The following is a 19,573-nucleotide window of genomic DNA, read 5'->3' on the forward strand; positions in this document are numbered from 1 at the left end:
TATGTATGTATATAAAGTGGGTGGCCCTCATGTACCATAGATCTAATGTTTTGAAACCTGACCAAATGTTGAATCGGAAAGAGCAAAGAGTTGTGGTTTTTATGATTCAACCGGTTAGATCGGCAAAAATAATATTTATATACATAAATATATAAATAAAATACTAATTTGTTGATGGTGTTTGGAATCTCGATGCCAAAGGTTGGATACTTGAACTACTAGAGCTGGAGGCAGAGGCATGTTAGCATAAGCTTGCGATCATGAAGGAAAACACTAGAGTTGAAGGCACGCTGTTATATCACGACTCATGAGTTTTTAATCTCAATATCAAAGGTTGGATCACTAGAATTAGATGCAAAAATTAAAGGAGAAGTAAAAGATTGAACATAGGTCATGAAGGAGAGATCAAATATTAGAGAAGAGAAGATAAAAAAAATTAGAGATTATAAAAGAGAAAACATGAATCTAAGTAACATAGCCTAATTTTTTTCTTTTTTTAATTTTTTGACCCTGAATTGGGTTGACCTACTTTAAGTTTTGGATTAAATTCAATTCTATAAAAATTGCCTAGTTCAATCTAGTCTAAAAATTAATTTAATTCAATTGATTGAACCAAATTACTTAACAAGTGATAGTCGAACCGATAGGATCCGATCCAGTTAGTTCTCACAACATTGCATGGATCCAAACACCCCATAATTCCATCTCCCCACATTTCTGTGTCTTTGACTCTTCAATCTTTTGTACTTGACCAACGACTCTTTGGTCTAAAGCCACTTTGTTGTGACGTGGAAAAGGTAGATGTAGTGTAAATCTTATTTTGCACGGACGGAGAAAGGATTTTTTTTTTTTTAAAAGAGATAAGTCTCCCTTTTTACTTTCCCTCCCCCCGAAAAGTGGTTTGAAAGAAATAAATAAAGAAAAGCAAGATAGAGAACAAAAGTACAAAACAATAAAGACGTGTCATTTGTCTTTTTTTTTAGCATTATTTGTAAAGTATTTTTTGACATTTATATTTTAAAGTATATATAGAAATGTTTATTTAAACTTTTTTTTTTTTAAATTCCGAAGCTAGCCTGTGAGATCCATGCATTGTATAAATCCCACACAGCAAATTGTATTAATTACTGTTCATGAACAGTACAACTTCCACCCAAAAAAGGGAACTGTACAACTTCCGATCTATTTATTAAATATATATAAATATGAATTTGAAAAATATTTGTGAAGCATAATTTCGTTAGCACGATTCCATTAAGACTTAATTGGTTGTAATGAAGAAATATGCTGAATAAGATTGACATACATGCCAACCAAAGAGGAGAATGCTGGGGAAAACCCACTAGATTATTTTGCATCCTATATTAACCCATAGATCCAAAGATCAAAAGTAATAATCTATGTAAAATCAAGTCAATCTAACCAATTAAACCTAATAATTCATTGAATTAATATCTTGACTAATTTAATAAAATATTTTATTTATGATCGATCTAATCATGATCCAATCACAATTTATTTTGTATCCTATATTAACCCATGAATCCAAAGATTAAAAGTAATAATATCAATCTAACCAATTAAACCTCCTAATTTATTAAATTAATATTTTGATTGATTTAATAAAATATTTTATTTATAATTGACGTAACCATGATTCAATCACAATTTTAACTATTTGCCTTTGAATTAATACTTTAAACAGTTCAATAATCCGTCTGATTTTCGGTACTTGATTATTTGGCAAATATCTTCTGTTCTCGAGGAAAAACTTAGTGTGACCCAGCTGCTATAAGGGATAACACTTGGTCTCACCTTACTGGAATGGGGTCAAAAGTAACAAATGATCCTCAGCTAACGTCATAAGTATGAAAGACTTTGTAATCTTAAAAGTAAAGCTACTGCACTCAGCATCATGTTGAATTGTTGACTATAAAATACTGTTAATTGATGCCAAAGGCATATTAAGCTTTATAATTACAGCTATCAGACGTAGGAGCTTTCAGGAAAGTTTGGGCGCTCTAATTGTATAAAGCAGCAATATAAACTGTACATTGTTCCAACTGTTGCAGCAATTAAAAGTGAGAGTGAAGCATCTCACCATTTTCATGTCAGCAACTTCTCACTTCTTTTTCAAACGGAATGTCGAAAACCTCTTTTCATCTTCCTACGGAACGGCCTGCATGCCTCGATACTCAGGTCTACGGCGGCTGCAAGTGCCATGAACATGGCAGCATCCTCCACACAAGTCACATGTCTCATGGCCAGTTGAACTAATGGCTTGCTGCGCTTACCTTCACCTTGAACTCTACAGCTCATCACAAAGCCTCCTATTATGGGGCTTAGAGCACCAAAATCTCCACTGCTTTGTGGGCTAGGAATTGGACTAGCAGTTGAAGCTACACTTTTCAACTGTTTTTCCTCGTCGATGTAAAATTCCCCACCCTTTTCAGCATTTATATGTATTTCAGGCATAAGATGTTCACCGCCTTCTTGCGCTTCAGAAAAAAGACGGAATTGAAAGCAGATGGAGTCTCTAAGGCCACGCTCTCGCCATGCTTTGAGCTTTCCCCATGGCTGCCAGCTGTCGGGCCTGCAAGCATCGGGACGAATAATCAACCAAGCTCCTGGATTTGATTTGGCAACCCAATCACAACCTGTTGACGGCACAAAGGGAGTTGTTATGAAGGCTGCTGCAACAGCCGACCCAGAAAGATCGTGTATCTTCACCTTCCATCCCTTTCGCTCTCGCCTCTCTGTCTCTAAATCTGAACTCTCACTGGAACCAGACCAGTAATTACTTAACGGGTCAACGTGGGATACCCTGTCATTTCATAACTATCAAAAATTTCATTAACAACTAGTTTTTTACCTTTAAGAAAAAGGAAAAGCAGATAATAACACCAATGCCAAAAGGAAATGAAGAAGAAGCAACACAACTTTGTAGTTTCCGCTTGAAAGACTGACCTAAGAGGATGCTCTAACACTGCTTGGAAAATCAGGTTTTAAGTTCACACGTAGGAACAGCCAATGTGATTAGGCTTCCCTTGGAGGAGGAGGATTACTTTAACTACCATTACATGGACATTTATGGCACCGATGTTACGATTGTAATTGTCTGTGTTTCAGAATGTTGATAAAGATTAAAAAAAGAAAACTCTACTAACATCTAGAACAGCGCAGTGAAGGTTTTTCTTAAGTAATAATATTAGTAAGAGCACCAACAGACAACTTTAGGGGTTGTACGAAGTTACATAAGCACAAACCTATCTTATACAGAAAGAATAGGCTATGACTTTAAGGAAGCTATCAAAGATTAAGACATAAATTGGATGCAATATTAGATCACAAATTTCATATCACCTGTCTTTGTCAAACTTGCAACTGAAGATTGGCTGTTTAATTGATCCTCGGAGCTGAACTATCTGAGGACTCAATGTGGTTACGTCTTCAAACTGGAAAACGTATCTTGGATCAGGATCTAGTTTCACTCTTACATGTAGCTCTGCCCCTCGTTTTCCAATCTCCTGTTTGTTTTTGCCAATACCTATCCACCCGTTAAAGAGAATCACCGGCTTTCCTTCACCCCATTCAGGGCCAACCTGCATTCTAAATATTCCAATTTGCTGCCTCTTGATGCCAACGCCACAATGTGACTCCTTCCTGCCTGTGAAAACAGCAATCTCCAAACAAGCATGAGGATTATAGAAGCAACCAGGAGCCAACAGTGCTTTTAGATCAGATTCCTCAAGGTAAAAGCTAGAAGCATTGCTCTGAGTATCGGGTATGACTTCAGGAGAAGATATCAAGGGGACCAATGTTGTCTGAACAGGAAAACCTCGAAGTCGAATCTCACCAACACAGGGCAAAGAGAGTCTATGAATTGCATATTTCTCAGTGTTCAGACCTCCCCCATTAAATCTCAGCCCCAGTGAGTCTATTGACAACCTGATGAAGGCCTGAGGATCCATACTAGTCACAATTCTCCCCCATTTTGTCTAAATCCCAACTTTAAAAGGCTCTGTGAGACAAGAAATAGCAGTTTAATCATGATCAAACAGAAATTTAAGATTGCAGTTAGTGGAAGGGTGGAATTAGAAAGAAACAGCTAAGGCATATTAACACATGACATTAACTGTAGTCTTTCAAACATTCTATACAAAATTGAGTGAGAAAAGAAAAATAAGAATGTAAAGAGCCTAAGAACAATTATCTTAAAAAAGAGGAAAGGAAAAAGAAACCCCTAAGACTATGGCTCTTGTGAAGCTAGCTCAAGTGAAAGCATGAATTAGAAAGCAGTCAAGAGGATTTTGACAGATTGCATCAAATGAGATGTATATGAACAAGAAAATGAAAAGAAACTTTCCTACAAGTTGGGCTTGGCAAATAATGGGAACAAGCAGTGCAACCCTCTGTTGCAGATACTAGCAAAAATAGAGTCGGGGTGAACAATTATGATAATCATAAAATATGAACATCAAATTTGTCAAAAATTCGATAGATGACAGCTGTAGTGTTGTTAAAATAGGATATAGAAAACCATTATATTCCATACAAAACACTGTGCTTGGGGAAAATTCAGAAAGCTGTACTTCAGCAATAAAATCAGTACTGTATAATGGCGATTAAACTATTTCAAACACAAAGACTCAATAGTCCTATCTCCAATGAGATAAGTAGAGCAACTTAACACTAAAATCAATACAAAATAGCATTGACCTTAATAAACACTGACAAATATTTGAAGAGACACTCAAGGAATTCAATTTGTAAGATTGCATGTAGATTTTTCAAAACACAAACTGCCATCTATTGTATCATAGAAGAGTAGCAACTCTTTAAATAACATTCAAGCCCCCATTCCTGGTGCATATGAGAGAAGTACAAAGAAGAAGGAAAAAACATAAAAGTGCAGATCAAACAGCATTTACAACAGAGGAAGTGATATCTTCTTGAAGAATAAAATGACATGCTCAACTTTCATGTTGGATTTGCTCAAAATAGATTGAAAGTTTAAGGGTTCTCTTTCTCTTTGGCAAAAGCCTCGATCAAATGCTAGATTTATATATTACATCTTCGGTTGAGGAACAAAATGACAACGTTTATTAATCAATTTAGTTTGCTCAACTAGTTGGCAGTCTAAGGAGTACAAGACTACCAACATCCCGCCAAACCACGAGTGGTACTGAAAATTGATGTTATGTAACAATTTGCTGTTCTAGGGACCCAAAAACAATTTGCAATAAAAGGGCCTGCTGAAAACTGGACGTAAATGTTGACTGGAAAACTGACCATACAGCAACACAGTCAGCTAACATTGGAGAATAGAAGAGTTAAGACACAGAATTAAAATTGTTTCGGGTAAACTAAGAGCCAGACACTAGGACACGACATGATACAGAGACTGTGACAAAACAATATATATATATATATAGTGTTTTGATCATCCAAAAAACAACATACATGGTGTGTGATTGCGATTAAGAGTGTTCTGTTTCAAAGCAAGCGAGCCATCTACAATTACTTCAAGCACAAGAGAAGTTTGGAACGAAAGCAATCAGTCATGATCATCACACAGCACAAATGAAAAGGTTTAGATGATTCCATCTAATACGTGTATAAACGATAATTAGATTGAACAAAAGTAGTTAGCCAAACTCAGAAGGGGACGAAACAAAAGTCAAAGTCAGTTCTGATAACATGTAGCAACAAAATGCAAAAACAGAACTCACCGAACTGGAGCGCAATGTACGAAGGTTCTTCAAGCTGTTAAGCAAAAGGCCCAATTCAGAACTGAAAAGGCAGTGAGAATTTGCTCTGCTTTACAGACAAAAACAACAAACACCTGAAAGAGAAAGAGGAAAGAAAAAGGAATCCCAGAAAGGAACCGAGTTATAAGGCGAGAGAGACTTTCCAAACCCAATTCTCAAACTTGTTCCACTTCCCACTCTACAAAACTTCCTAACGGGGCAATTTATTTGGGGATTCTAGCAGGAATTAGTTGAAGAACAAATCAAAAGATAAGAGAGGACAAGACCAAAACCCAAGAAAAAAAACCCATAACTACAGTTATTGATGATAACTACGTAGATTGTGCACCGATCACGAGAAGATCCCTTCCCAAATTCACTGAATGCTTCGCGCAATCTCTCTCTGTCTCTCTCTCTGTGGGAACACTTGTGTTTTCCTTGCGGTGTGGGAAAGAAAGAAAGAAGGAATTAATAATTATGGGGTACGCACTATTTTGTCACGAAACAGGCGGCGAATTGCAAAAGGAAGGGAGGAAAACAAACAAATATAAAAAGATTTCGGATAATTTCCATTAATTAAAAAACATGGAAAAGTCTGTTGACGAAGACGAACAGTGAGAAAGAGGGGGAGAGATTGAGGCGAAGCATGTGGTAGATGGAATCATAATTAATAAAGAATTTATTTTTTTATGTGGAAGTGGAAATTATGAGTTGGAATATGGAAATGGGAAAGAGAGAGATTGAAAAGGGGAAGGAACATAACATAGTCAAGAGAGAGAGAGAGAGAGAGAGAGAGGAGAGGTCGTGAATACAGCTGTAACCAAAATACGGTCCACGAAACAAAGCAAAGAATCGCTATCAGACACATATGCCTGACTTCATCCATATGCTCTTTTTTGTTTTTTCCCCTTTTCTTTTTAAATTTCGTAATGAAAGCAAGCAAATCTTGTACTCCCTCTTATTCCCTTTGCAAGTTATTTTTTAAGGAAAAGTTACAATCAATCCTCTTTTAAAAAAATTAATTACATATAAGAATTAATGTAAAATAAATTATTATTATAATGTGAAAGATAACTTATTTTTTTAAATGAAAGTTATTGTTAATTTTTATCTGTAATTAATTTTTTTAAGAAGAGGCTAACTATAATTCTTCCTATTTTTAACAATCTCCATCAATATCAATAAAAAAATATAAAAAATAATTATTTATAAAGTTCTAAAACTAACTTTAAAAAAGTACAATCAGTTAATATAATATTTTTTTAAAAATTTCACTCCCATACTTTGGAAAACAAGTAAGGGTATTTTGAAAAGTTTAATTTAAAATGCAAAGTTAGCATGAGCCAATAACTTATATTGTGAACTCTGTGTTGCTTGCAGAACATGACTAACAAAGCAGACTAAAGGAAGTGTAAATTAATTGTGTTGTTAATGATGTTAGTTTAATTGTTAATAAATTTTATTATAATTAATTTTTGTTAGTGAGACTTATATGTAATTTTTTAAATCAATTTTTCTATAAACTACCAAAGTTGCCCTTCATTAACAAGTAAAATATTAAAAGGTAATGTTGAAATAATCGTTATTACCAAAATCTTATTTTTTTTTTAAATTTCAAATCACCTGTAAAAATATCTCATAAAATATTTTGTCCTAGATATAACTAGTTTTTAAGAAACATGCACATACTCATAAAGTTATTATTCTTGTAAGGAAAAGCATAATCTTTGATTCATATAATTTTATCGATTCTGCTTTCAATCCATACAGTTTTTTTTCAATGTATTTAGTCCTTATAGGAACTAAAAACATTAAAAAATGAAAAATAGGGATCTAAAAAATAAATGTCACTCAATCTATCTAAAATTATAGGGATAAAAAATACTGAAAAAAACTATATGGATTAAAAACAAAACATGATGAAATTATAGAGACTGATAATTATGTTTCCCTTCTCATAAAAATATATATTATTTTTTCCTTTTTATCTTTGGTCTCAATTACTAGTGTAGTTCATCAAGTTCTTATTATATAATAGTTTCAATCATTTCACGTATTTAAAACGTTAGTTTTTTTATATAATAAAAAATAATATGTACTTTTATTTTTACTTTTTAATTTAAAGTATAATATAATTACATTAAATACCTTCACACTAATTAAAAAAATAATAAAACTAAAGAAAATAATTTAATTATTATAAAGTGTCGTACATTATAAATTAAAAATTACTTCTAAAAGGTTGAGTGAGAGATAATTTTGTATAAGAATCAGGTTAATAAATACAAGGGGCAAAATGGAGAGAAATTTTTTTGCACATATTTTGAATCAAAATTAGCTAACCGATAATACTTATATTTCAGATGAGAGGGAGTATGCCTCTATTCTATTATTTACATGAGTTTTTGCACAAAAAAAATTATGACTATAAATATACTCTCTCTATTAAAAAATATAAGGTATTTTTTTAGGTTAGCTATTAAAAAATATAAAGTATTTTTAATCTTTCAATATGTAATTGATGAGTTTTTTTTTTTAAATGTCCTTAATAAATAAGTCACTCAACATTTTACCTTTAAATAGTATACCTTGTTAATATGAGTAAATATAAAAAAGATTATATCAATTTAAAGATAATTAATTTACATGAGTTTTTCCCCAAAAAAATTATGACCATAAATATACTCTCTCTATTAAAAAAATATAAGATAATTTTTAAGGTTAGGTATTAAAAAATATAAGATATTTTCAATCTTTCAATTCGTAATTGATGAGTTTTTTTTTAAAAAAAATACCCTTAATAAATAAGTTACTCAACCTTTTACCTTTAAATGATACATCTTATTAAATATAAGTAAGTATGAAAAGATGATATCAATTTAAAAATAATTAATTAACTTATTAGAGTATAACTTAGTTAAAAATGCCTCACATTTTTTTAATAGATGCAGTAAGATTGTTTTATTAAATCAATGAAGGCCTTTTTTTTTTCCAAACATGTCCTTCATAATTATAACCTTCTGTCCCTAGTTTGAAAGAAGAATATTTGATTTTAGGATAAAGGTTAAGGACTTCAATTAAATTCATGGAAAAAGATTAAGAATTTTAATGAAGGGTAATTTAATGATACTAGAATGTTACAACATTTTTTATAAAATCAATAACATAAACTAATTTTAACTAATTTCTTGATAAATGCTACTTCCTCAAGTCCTATACATATAGAAGTTACCTTTTAAAAAAGTTCACAGTCCTTATCATAAAGTCATTTTGTATAAAACATACTCCCTTTATTTAAAAATGTAAGATATTTTTAATCTTTTGAAGTGTTTTTTTTAGTGTTCCTATTGATAATGACTTTATAATTTTTTATGAGATATTTAATAGGGATAAATATGAAAAGAAAGGGTTGATTTGAAAGTAGATAACTACTTTATTGGAGTGAGATTCAGCTAAAAATGCCTTACATTTTTTAATGCAGGGAATACTCATTGATACCACTTCTCATTTTACTCTCTCTCAATTTTCTACTAATAAAGTACAAGGTTACATGTGAGAGGTAAATTATTTTTAAAGATGATATATTTAATAAGGATAAGCTGAGTAATTTCTTTCTTTTACAGACAACATAAAAAATTTAACTCTCTCCCCTTGGTTAAGGTAATTAGTTAGAAATGATTTGTATATAAGATAAGAGAAAAAAATATGACATATTTTTATTGGAAAAGGCATGGATAACCTAGTGTATTGAGTCCATGCAAAAATTTTTCAAGGAGAGAAAGTATATATAACTTGGTTAAAAATTTATATTAATAGGATTTAAAAATAATAAGGGTAAAGGGTTAAAATATTCAATAATTTTTTTAGGAACACCTGATATCCTTAAAAAAACAAATATGCAAAGGTATTCATGAATTTGTTTAATTAGTGCAATAATCCCCATTCTGTTAAATTTAACTAATAACAATTAATGTTGATCCTTAAAAAAAGAAGAAACAAATATAAGGTGCACAAATACGTATAAACTTTAATCTAAAAGTTTTTGATATCCTAGAGTTAACAATGTGTATGGATACTCATTAATTTTATAAAATAAGCCAACATTCTCCAATTTGTTAAATTTTGTTATTAGAATTTTATAGTCAACATCAAATTATTTTAATGGATTAGGAAAGATGAGAGTTAGTAGTTTCAATTAAGCTTGATGAGTAAGCCCGAACAACTTAGAAATCTTAGGAGTAAATTTGACAGTTTTAATTTTTTTTTTTTACTTTGAGTTTATTCAGATCACCTAAATAATCTCGAAAAAATTTGGACCAAGCCCAAAATTGAATGGGCTTGACCTAAACACTTTAATTTTTTGTTATTAAATTATATAAAATTAAAAATATTAATTTTTTAATATGAAAATGAAATTGATTGAAAAGAAATAAAATAAGGTAGAATTGCAATAAGATCCCATATAAAAAAATTAATTACTGTAAGGTCCATTGACAACTAAACTAAATTACATTTGTCAATACAGTTTAGTTTAATCGTCAATGGACCTTATAATAATTAATTTTTTGTGTGAGACTTCAATGTAATTCTCCCTAATACAAAATAAATTAATATTTAACAATCCGGATATTCAACCCAACACGAATGAGCCTGAAAACTCGAGTTGTTAGAATCGGGCTTGGTTATATGCCATTTTTTTTATAAAGTTAATAAGTACTTATATATCATTATTGACTTAAGGATATCAAAAACTCTTGGAGAAAAAGTTTTAGAGTATTTTTTCACCTTTTGTTTTCTTCTTCTTCTTCTTTTTTTTAACGGTCAAAGTTAACGAGCATTAATCAAATTGTATTCATTATAATAAATTCATAAATATTCTTATACCTTTATTTACTTAGAGATATTATGTATTTTTGGAAAAATATTGTTGAATATTTTCACCCTTTAATCCAAAATAATATAATGTAACAACTTTAACAAAACCTACTATTTATCGATTACAAATGGCGTAACCCATGAGACCATACTAATTATTTATTATAATCAAACGATAAAAAAATACGGAAAGCACATTTTTCCCCTCAAATTAATAAAGTTTTATTGCCAAAAAATTTAATAAAGTTAAATTGGTTTTGCGTAATTAAACGGAATCCAAAATATAAAACTTATGAATAATTCAAATAGAAAGAGACCAATATTCGTTCACAAAAAAAATTAAAAAGGAAGAAAGAGACCAATATTCCTTAAATAATGAATCAGAACATTATACAAATGAAAAACCCTGCACGTCACATATGGTTTCTCCCCATTTAGAGGCTGCCATGAGTTAAATTTAGATTATTTGATAATACCGAATGGTTATTATTTAAAATATAAAATATTGTATTTTTTTTTTTCATTTTCAAAAGCTCTCAACTTTTATCGCTGGTTAACTCAGGTGATTAACAAAAGGACAAGGTGTGGTAATGAATAATGATTAAGGGTTTAATCAATCGAAATACTTCACCATGGTCGTCAAACAAAGGAAAATTTGTGAATAAGTATAATTTAATATGAATAAATTAATGCAGAAACTTTTGACATTTTTTAAAAAAGTATTCTTCACATGACTCTTCTTCCTAGGCTTAAAAAACTTTTTGGTTCTTTCAAGGTAAAAAAGAAAAAGAAAAAAAAAACTTTCTGGTTTTCAAGTGATGTAGAATGTCACAGAATAAGTTTATATTGAAACTATTTTTTTAATTGATATATAAATTGGATTAGATTAACTAATAGCTGTATTAGTAAAAAGGGTTTTTTGCTGTTTAAACACAAAATCTCAAGTTCCAAGTTTACATTAATATATAAAATATTTTTGAGACAGTAAAAAATGTGGTGGGATAGAATATAGGTAGATGTCATAAGTTCAAACCCTTTTCAAGTACAAAAAGGACAAAAGGTCAAATACAATGATCCCCTAAATCAATAGTTATCAGAGACAAATCTTTCTTATATTTTTAAAATTTTATTTCCATCCATTTAATTATTAATTAACTATTAATTTATATATATTGAATCAAAATATTCCTTTCAAATATAAATGTTATTTAAATATCGTTTAAGTTATCCAAAAAAACTTTCATGGATACGTTTGAATTTTTTAAAAGTTTTTAAATATATATGTTGGGTAAAATATTATTTCAAACACCTAGGTAAAAAAATTAAAAAAATATAACTTTAATATAATAAGAGATTAATAAGTCAATATAATTTATTTTTATTTTTCAACAAATTTTATAACATTAATGAGATGTTTTAAAAATTTTTATTTAAGTATTTTCAAATTTAATTATTAAAGTTCTTTAAAGTGGAGGGGGGAGAGAGTAGACAATTAAATTATAAGGGAAAATTAATAATTTTAAAATATTTAACATAATTATAAATTAAAAATTAAGTAATATCTTTATCAAAAGTATACCAAAAAATTATCTTTATCAAAAAAATTAAGTATTATAGAATTTTAATAGAATGTTCTTAACAGTATGTAAAATTGGATTAAAATATAGATTTTTTTAAAAAAATAGATATCTCTATAATTTTAACAAAATAGAAGGGAGGTGTCACTCAAAAACAAAAATAAAAGAATTGTAATTTAACTCATCCAACCGAATCCCTCAAATTTCAATATTTAATCTATCAGTTCCATTGATCAAAAAATATTTAATCTATCAATTTTGACACTTATAAAAATAATCTTATCTTTTAAAGATTGAATTATAATAAAGTCATAGTATACAAGAATCAATGGATTAAATAATTGATACTTAAAAAATTGAGTTGAACATATTTAAACTTTAAGAATTAAGTTATAATTAAGTTAAAATTATACAGATTAAATGATAAATTTATGAAAAATATTTATCAAAATACATATTGTTATTAAAAGTTATAAGTTTATGAAAATTTCCACAAAACTTTTGTTTAACTATAATCTAGTCACCTAGAGTCCAGCCAAATTGTCCAACAAGACTTGTATGGTTCACAAAAATTGTGTTTCTCAACTGATAACTATGGTCGCGTACGTCTCAGTTCTCACACACTTTATCTAAATCCACATTTTATAAAAAAAATAATTTAAAAAATTAATAAAATGAAGAAAAATCGTCCGTATCTGAATAAAAAAGATACATTCAGATAAGAGTCATGTGAAGATAGGGATACCGAAGACAAAATACACATCAGGCCAATTTATATTAAAAAAAACAAACAAACAAACAAAAAGGAACATTTACATGAGCGCACGCGTACTTGAACATTTGATAGGTTGTTTGGCAATAAATAAAAAAAAAAAAGTACTATTTGTTAGGTTGCACGCACCATGATATCATGAGACTTTCACTGGTTTAAAATAACTGAAAATCAAACCACAATTCAAAATCAAGCAAAACAATTTATATATAATAAAAAAAGAAAAGAAATAAAAAGTACTATTTGTCAGGTTCCACACAGCATATTATGAGACTTTCAATAAAAACTCCATACAATGTATGATTGTATCTCACCTCCAACACTTTCATACATATAGTTGAGGCGGGATTTTAAAAAACAGAAGGTTATATAGTCTTTTACATAGAAATTATCAAAAAATTATTATATAATTGAGGCGGGACTTAAAAAAACAAACTATATAGTGGTTATTTTGAATAACCACTATATAGTTTTTCTTTTTTTTTTTGAATTTTTTTAAGGACAATATAACAGTTATTTTAAAGAATTGTTATATAGTTTTTATTAAAAAAAATTTTGAGACTACATAGTAATTTGTTTAAATAATTGTTATATAGTCTTGAAAATATGTAGTAGTTTAAGGCTATATAATGGTTATTTAATATGAGCCAATTTGTGGATTGTGAATTTGGTAGGGTCGATTGGCATAACCTGTATTTTGTGTGGGTTGTAATTTTGCTGCCTCATACAACTCATAGTAGGTTGGCGGGCCAACCTACCAGTAAAAATATATTTTTTATAATTTTTATTTCAAAAATTATAAATTTACCTCTTTTTGTTTTTTTACAACAAAAAAATATATGTTCTCCTAAAAACTAATTATCCAAATAATAATAAAAGTCTTTCTAATCAAGACATACTTATATCATTACTTAAATATAAACTAATTTAGTTTTGTAATAATTTCATTCTCTAGTCTTCTATATGATTGATTAGTATTATACAAATACAAATTATTAGAAATACTTTATCTATCCCCTCTTCTCTTCATTTTGTTTTGGCATTTTTGCCCCAAAATTGATACCTTAGTTAAAATACCAATTCATTTTAAAAAAATCATGATGCTTTAAACTCTAATTATTAAATTATTATTCATAATACATTCAATTTATATCACATGAATGATCTGATCCCTGTGTCTTTCTTTTTCCTTTTATGTTCAAATTAAGATGATAGTGTAATATATATTTAGAACTTCATAAATATGTTTTTTTTTAGATAAAAATGACAACTAAGCTTTTTTTTAGTTGCTAGCTTGGGTAGTACTATTTTGCAAAAAAGATAATCTAAATAAGCTATTATATGAATGATGTAATCTCTCCCCATACCAATTTGTTATCAAGTACTAAACTAGTATCACAAGGGATTAACAAAATCACCATAACACCTCAAACACCAATTATAGAAACAATCATTTTAAAATGCTTGGGAACTAAATACTTATTTTTTTTAAAAAAATTGAAATCAGAACCAAAGACTTCTTTTTTTAAAAAAATTGAAATCAATCACCTATCAAATAATGCATAATAGAAGATAATTTCTCGCATTCATCATTCCCAATGCATGATTCAAAATTAAGGAAGAAAAAGGGCTACGCACCATAGCGTGCACCACATGTGCCATGGGCTGTCTGTTTGTGCCATGTGTTACGGCATGTGGCACCATATGCCACAGTGCACATGACATATTGTGTTGTCATATAACAGTTCACAAAAGTAAACCTTTAGCGTGCGTCATTTTTTCATATGACTTTGATCAAAGTGATTCATGCCCACATAAAACTTATTTCACAAGTTAACTAATGAGACAAGTTTGGACACGATCCAACTGTCCAATATAAATCATGCACCAAAGTGTTTACATCTTACATTTTGTCTTATTAGGTTGCTTGGGGCTAAGAACTAAATCTAAAAAGATCATTTATACTTAATTGACTAATAATGTCAATGTACAAACACATCTATCGAAATTTGGCTATTAAATTGCCCATATAGCATAATATAGGCTTGTTTTTCACAATTATACATAATAATGTATTTTTGGTCAATCAATTCACCATTTTACCACAAAATTATTACCACAAACATACTTACATTCATACATGTTTTCATATAACACAATCCTAACACCAAATCACTTTTTACCACGATTGGGTTAGGATTCATATTTTTGCCACACAATTACTATTTACACATTTACATTCAAATCTTAGCTCATTCTCACATAATTTTTCACATATAACACATTCACACTTATAGGGCTAATACTTGCAAAATCACCATATTTCACAATCAAGTATGCACATGAATCATATGACAACTTATTCATCTATAAATGTATAACAAAACAAATTCATTACACAATCTTGAGTCCTGTGGCAATAGTACTACTACATCAATCTTGAATCTTTTCCTTTGCTCGGCTGACTACTTTAACTTATAAAAATATAACTATAAGGTGAGATAATAATCTTAGTAACAGAATAATTCGCTACTATTGATTATCACAGGTAGTTGTAAACAAGTATTGCATATATATAATCAAATAAAATATATAATATAATTTCACTTTATAAAATTATTTTCACAACAAATCATCACTACTAACATAAACAACTACCATTTGAGCTTTCATGTTACCCTAACTGAAACCATAGGATTTATTAAGCCAATATATACTTGTTGACCTAATTGCACTTTTAGTAGTAGAATCACCCGATCAAAAAGTATTTTATCTCACCTCTGGACTATAATTTCCTCTTATCATACACCATGATTGGGGTGTTGTTACTCCAATATTGCATCATATAGATGCTAAGGAGCTCAGATCTCCAACACCGTACCTATATAGGTACTAAGAAAATAATATCTAACACTACACCTCATTAGATGTTAAGGAGATAAAATTCCTAACACCACACCTTGTTAGGTATTAAGAAAAATAATGCCATATGAACTTCTCAGTACTTCCCCTTATAGGTGAATTCCTACTTTTTATGATTATGCTCACATATCAACAAGCAGTTTGTATTTAAATTAATATATATAGTTATAAAATTATATATTTTCACAAACTCTTTTCTTTGAAAACCTTTACATGCAATAAATATTTGTTTTCTCAAAACATGTACAATTCAAAGCAATTTAATGCGATAGCTGTAATACTTACAAACAGTTACAATAAATAATTAAATAGAGGAAGTTATTCGATTATCTCAATCTTTTTATCACAAGAAAGGGCTACTCGCGAACTTTTAAAACAATTAATACACCCACTTGCTTCCTTTTCTCAAAGTGCTCTCGCAACATGACAATCTACATAAAATTAGTACTATTAATTAAATAATCAAACTGACCATAAGTACTAATTATCATTTAAAATCACATTTAGCTGGTTATTTCCTTTTACTTGATCAACTTGGATTCATTATAATCCAATCACCTCTTTCTATCACTTCTACCAATCCCATCATACCTTACTCTAATTTCCATTCCTTTTTCTTACAGTTTTAGAGTTTACCTAAGCTTATGATCTCAAAGCTTTGTTTTTTAACTCTAAACTAGACATAAAATCTTAATTTTTTCGTTACTAAAGAATAAGAAACAAACCTCTTAAAACTTTTCGATTCAATTTTTCTATAACTTATTGATTTATCTAATATTTTACATATTATACACTTGATTTTTGACATCAAATAGTGCACATTAGGATTTATTTTTTGGTTTTTAGTTGTGTTTTTTATATTGACTTTATGAATCTTAAATACTATTTGATGATTGTTTTGACACTTTTAGATCTTAATTGAGATTTTGGGCATAATTCTCTTTTCTTTCCTTTTTAATTTTTTTAAAAAATTTATTTAATTTTGTATCTTTTATTTTTAAATTCTTGAAGAAGCAAATTTGAAGTTAAGAGACAAAGACAAGTCAACTTCATTCAAGAAACTAAGTGCAATAGAAAAGGGCCTTGATGGTGTTACAATTCTAGATTTACCTTGGCTGAGTTGATATGACTAATGGCAGAATTAATTGAAGAATTAATTAAATATAAAAAAGCCAAGGAATTAATTCATGCATAGGATGACATCATCATGAGAAATGAAGAAGCATTTGGTGCGTGATTGAAGTCTGATTTTAAAAAGGGCTTATAATGACATCATCATTAGCCTTGGAAGAGCACATATACGTGAATTAAATCTGATGCAAGAAGAGGCAATGGATGACATCATCATAAGGATTAAGAAGTGCAATTTGTGCATGACAATTAAAGCTGAATTTGAAGATAAATTCATGTGGAAGCTGAAGCAAAGCTTGGAGAGTCACGTTTTCTATGAATCAAGTCACATTTCTCATGATCCTTCATTCAGCATTTAGGTGCCATATTTTTCTCAATTTTTTAATTTTAATTCTTCAATTTTTAATTCAATTTCTCCAGCTGAAAATTTAATTTCAGATCTGGACTTTAGTTATATCACCATCCAACTTTGAAATTATCACCTTGACTCGCATGGATCATACATACAAAAATCATATTTTCATATTAGAGCCCCATTCTTCATTTTCCATTCTCTCTCTTCACCCACATTTTCTCTCATTTTCTCAATTTTTGTCCATATTTTCCCTTCATTTTTCTAGATCCATTTCTCTCATCTTCAGCTTCATCTTCACGTGATCATCATCTCTTCCTCAAGTCTAGATTTGCATCCATCATCATTTCAATTTATGCTTCATCATTCCAGCACCATATATTCGCGCCTTTTCAAGCTTTATTTTCTAGATTCAAGATGGCATCTCAAGTTTAAAGTCTGATTCATTTGAAGAAGAAGAACATGAGAGGCTGATTCTCCATTGAGCTTCAAGTAAGATGAGCTTGTGATTTGAGATTTTTAGATTTGTTTTCCTCACTTGTATTTTCAATTTTACAATTTCTTCTGTTCTTCTTATGGATTCAAATTTTAGTGGCTGTTATGTTAGTGATTTTTGATTTCATTTCCTTATTAAATTGAAGTTATGGATGTTGAATTAAGATTTAATATTATATTTCAGTTCTAGAATGTATGAATTCAGTTGATGTTCATGAATGTGTTCATATGTTCTTGTTCAAATTTCTTTATATTTTAAGCTAGATCCATATATGTTTATATGAATTTGGTTTGAGATGTTTTTCTACCACTTAATTTGGTCTGAATTTAGTGGCTATGAATAAGGCTGAATTACATTATTAATTTCACTTCACTTGGCTTAAATTCTTTAGTGATCATTAGATTCAATAATTCACAACACTTTAAAAGTTTTAGAGTGTTCTTCATTAAGCTAATTGTTTTTACATGTGTGGTTGCAAATTTAAAATTCAAGGATTATCACAAGAGATTCTAACTTAAGTTCATCATCTCATTCATTCATCTCATCAATCATATCTTCATTCCTTTAACTTATTGGCATTTGAACCAAAAATTTATATGCATTGCTCTTTTGGGAGATGACCTAAAATGCTCGCAACTACATTCTAGTTTTTATTGATGGCCTAAAGCAATTTAAGGGTTTCATTACTTATATTAAGAGAAATTAAGAACGAATCGAGGTTAAGAGCGATATGAAACTTATCCGGTAATCTATTGGTTGAAAATGTCTCCCGAGGCTCCAAAAACTCAAGCCCTAGCAGAGGTTCTCCTTCTTATCCTCTCCCTTTCATGTTTCTCTTCCTTTTTCCTTTAAAACTCATGAGCTTCCACGTTTTTATTAGTTAATTTCTATGCCATGCATAACAGCGCATAGCATAGCGAGGAAAACGCTCACCATGTGCATTCGTGTTGTTTCAAAATGCAATTCTTTCACTTGTATTTGCTCATTAAACATTTCAAAGAGTCAAAATACCAAATTATCATCTAAAATTCTAATCACTCACTAATTTTTCCCTAATTAGTAATTAGTTTCAGAATGAAAAAATCAGGATGTTATAACGAAGTAGAGTACAATAAAATATTTTATTTAATCTTGTCTTGATCACATTTAGATTATATTATATCACCACTTAAATATATGAGTAGTGTGTTTTTATTGTTTTCTGCCATAATTTAAACTTGAATTGAATAAATGTAAAAGTGTCAAGTACTTAGATGCAATTCTGTCTATGCTTACTTTGAATGCTTTACTTTAAATTCAATCTTATACATTTATGTTTTGTTATTTTTTTAAAAAATATAGGTGGGCTAACCTACCAACCTGTGAATTAGCCTGCTACTAGTTCAGGTTATGTGGTGCTAGCCAAAAGTGCTTTACATCTAATTAAACCCATTTTCTTTAACCTAACCCGCTACTTTTTGTTGTGGGGTTGGCAATTTGAGCTAACAAGCTCAATTCATATTATCAACTCTACGTTTATTTTAAAGAACCATATATAGTCTATATTCTTTTTTAATTTATCTTTAGAGAGACTATATAGAGGTTGTTTCTATCTATATAGTCATTGACTACAAAGCCTGATCATTTAGAAAGAATTACTATATGGCTTTCTGGCTTCAAAAACTTTTAAAACAATTATGTTTTATATAACACACGGAT

The 19,573-nt window shown here is 29.5% G+C and overlaps 1 protein-coding gene across 1 annotated transcript; it reads right to left on the minus strand.

Moving 5' to 3' along the window:
• Positions 1-1,886: 1,886 nt before the first annotated feature.
• On the minus strand, positions 1,887-6,332 carry LOC129288522 (uncharacterized). Its single transcript, XM_054925139.1, has 3 exons — positions 5,733-6,332; positions 3,364-4,021; positions 1,887-2,824 (listed from the first exon to the last, which is right to left on the minus strand). Exons 2-3 carry the CDS (start codon positions 3,969-3,971, stop codon positions 2,134-2,136), a joined length of 1,299 nt encoding a protein of 432 aa, XP_054781114.1. The 5' UTR covers positions 3,972-4,021; positions 5,733-6,332; the 3' UTR covers positions 1,887-2,133.
• Positions 6,333-19,573: the final 13,241 nt, after the last annotated feature.

The sequence above is a fragment of the Prosopis cineraria genome, unplaced genomic scaffold, assembly GCF_029017545.1.
Source record: "Prosopis cineraria cultivar Desert tree isolate PC_DT_omini unplaced genomic scaffold, ASM2901754v1 PC12, whole genome shotgun sequence".
In the NCBI taxonomy this organism is placed as follows: domain Eukaryota; kingdom Viridiplantae; phylum Streptophyta; class Magnoliopsida; order Fabales; family Fabaceae; genus Prosopis; species Prosopis cineraria.

What these genes read in the sequence shown, in the direction of transcription:
- LOC129288522 (XM_054925139.1), bottom strand. Translation starts at nt 3,971, where the DNA reads ATGGATCCTCAGGCCTTCATCAGGTTGTCAATAGACTCACTGGGGCTG. An exon ending in TGCAAGTTTGACAAAGACAG is followed by an intron (nt 2,825 to 3,363) that starts GTGATATGAAAT and finishes ATGAAATGACAG; the next exon opens with GGTATCCCACGTTGACCCGT.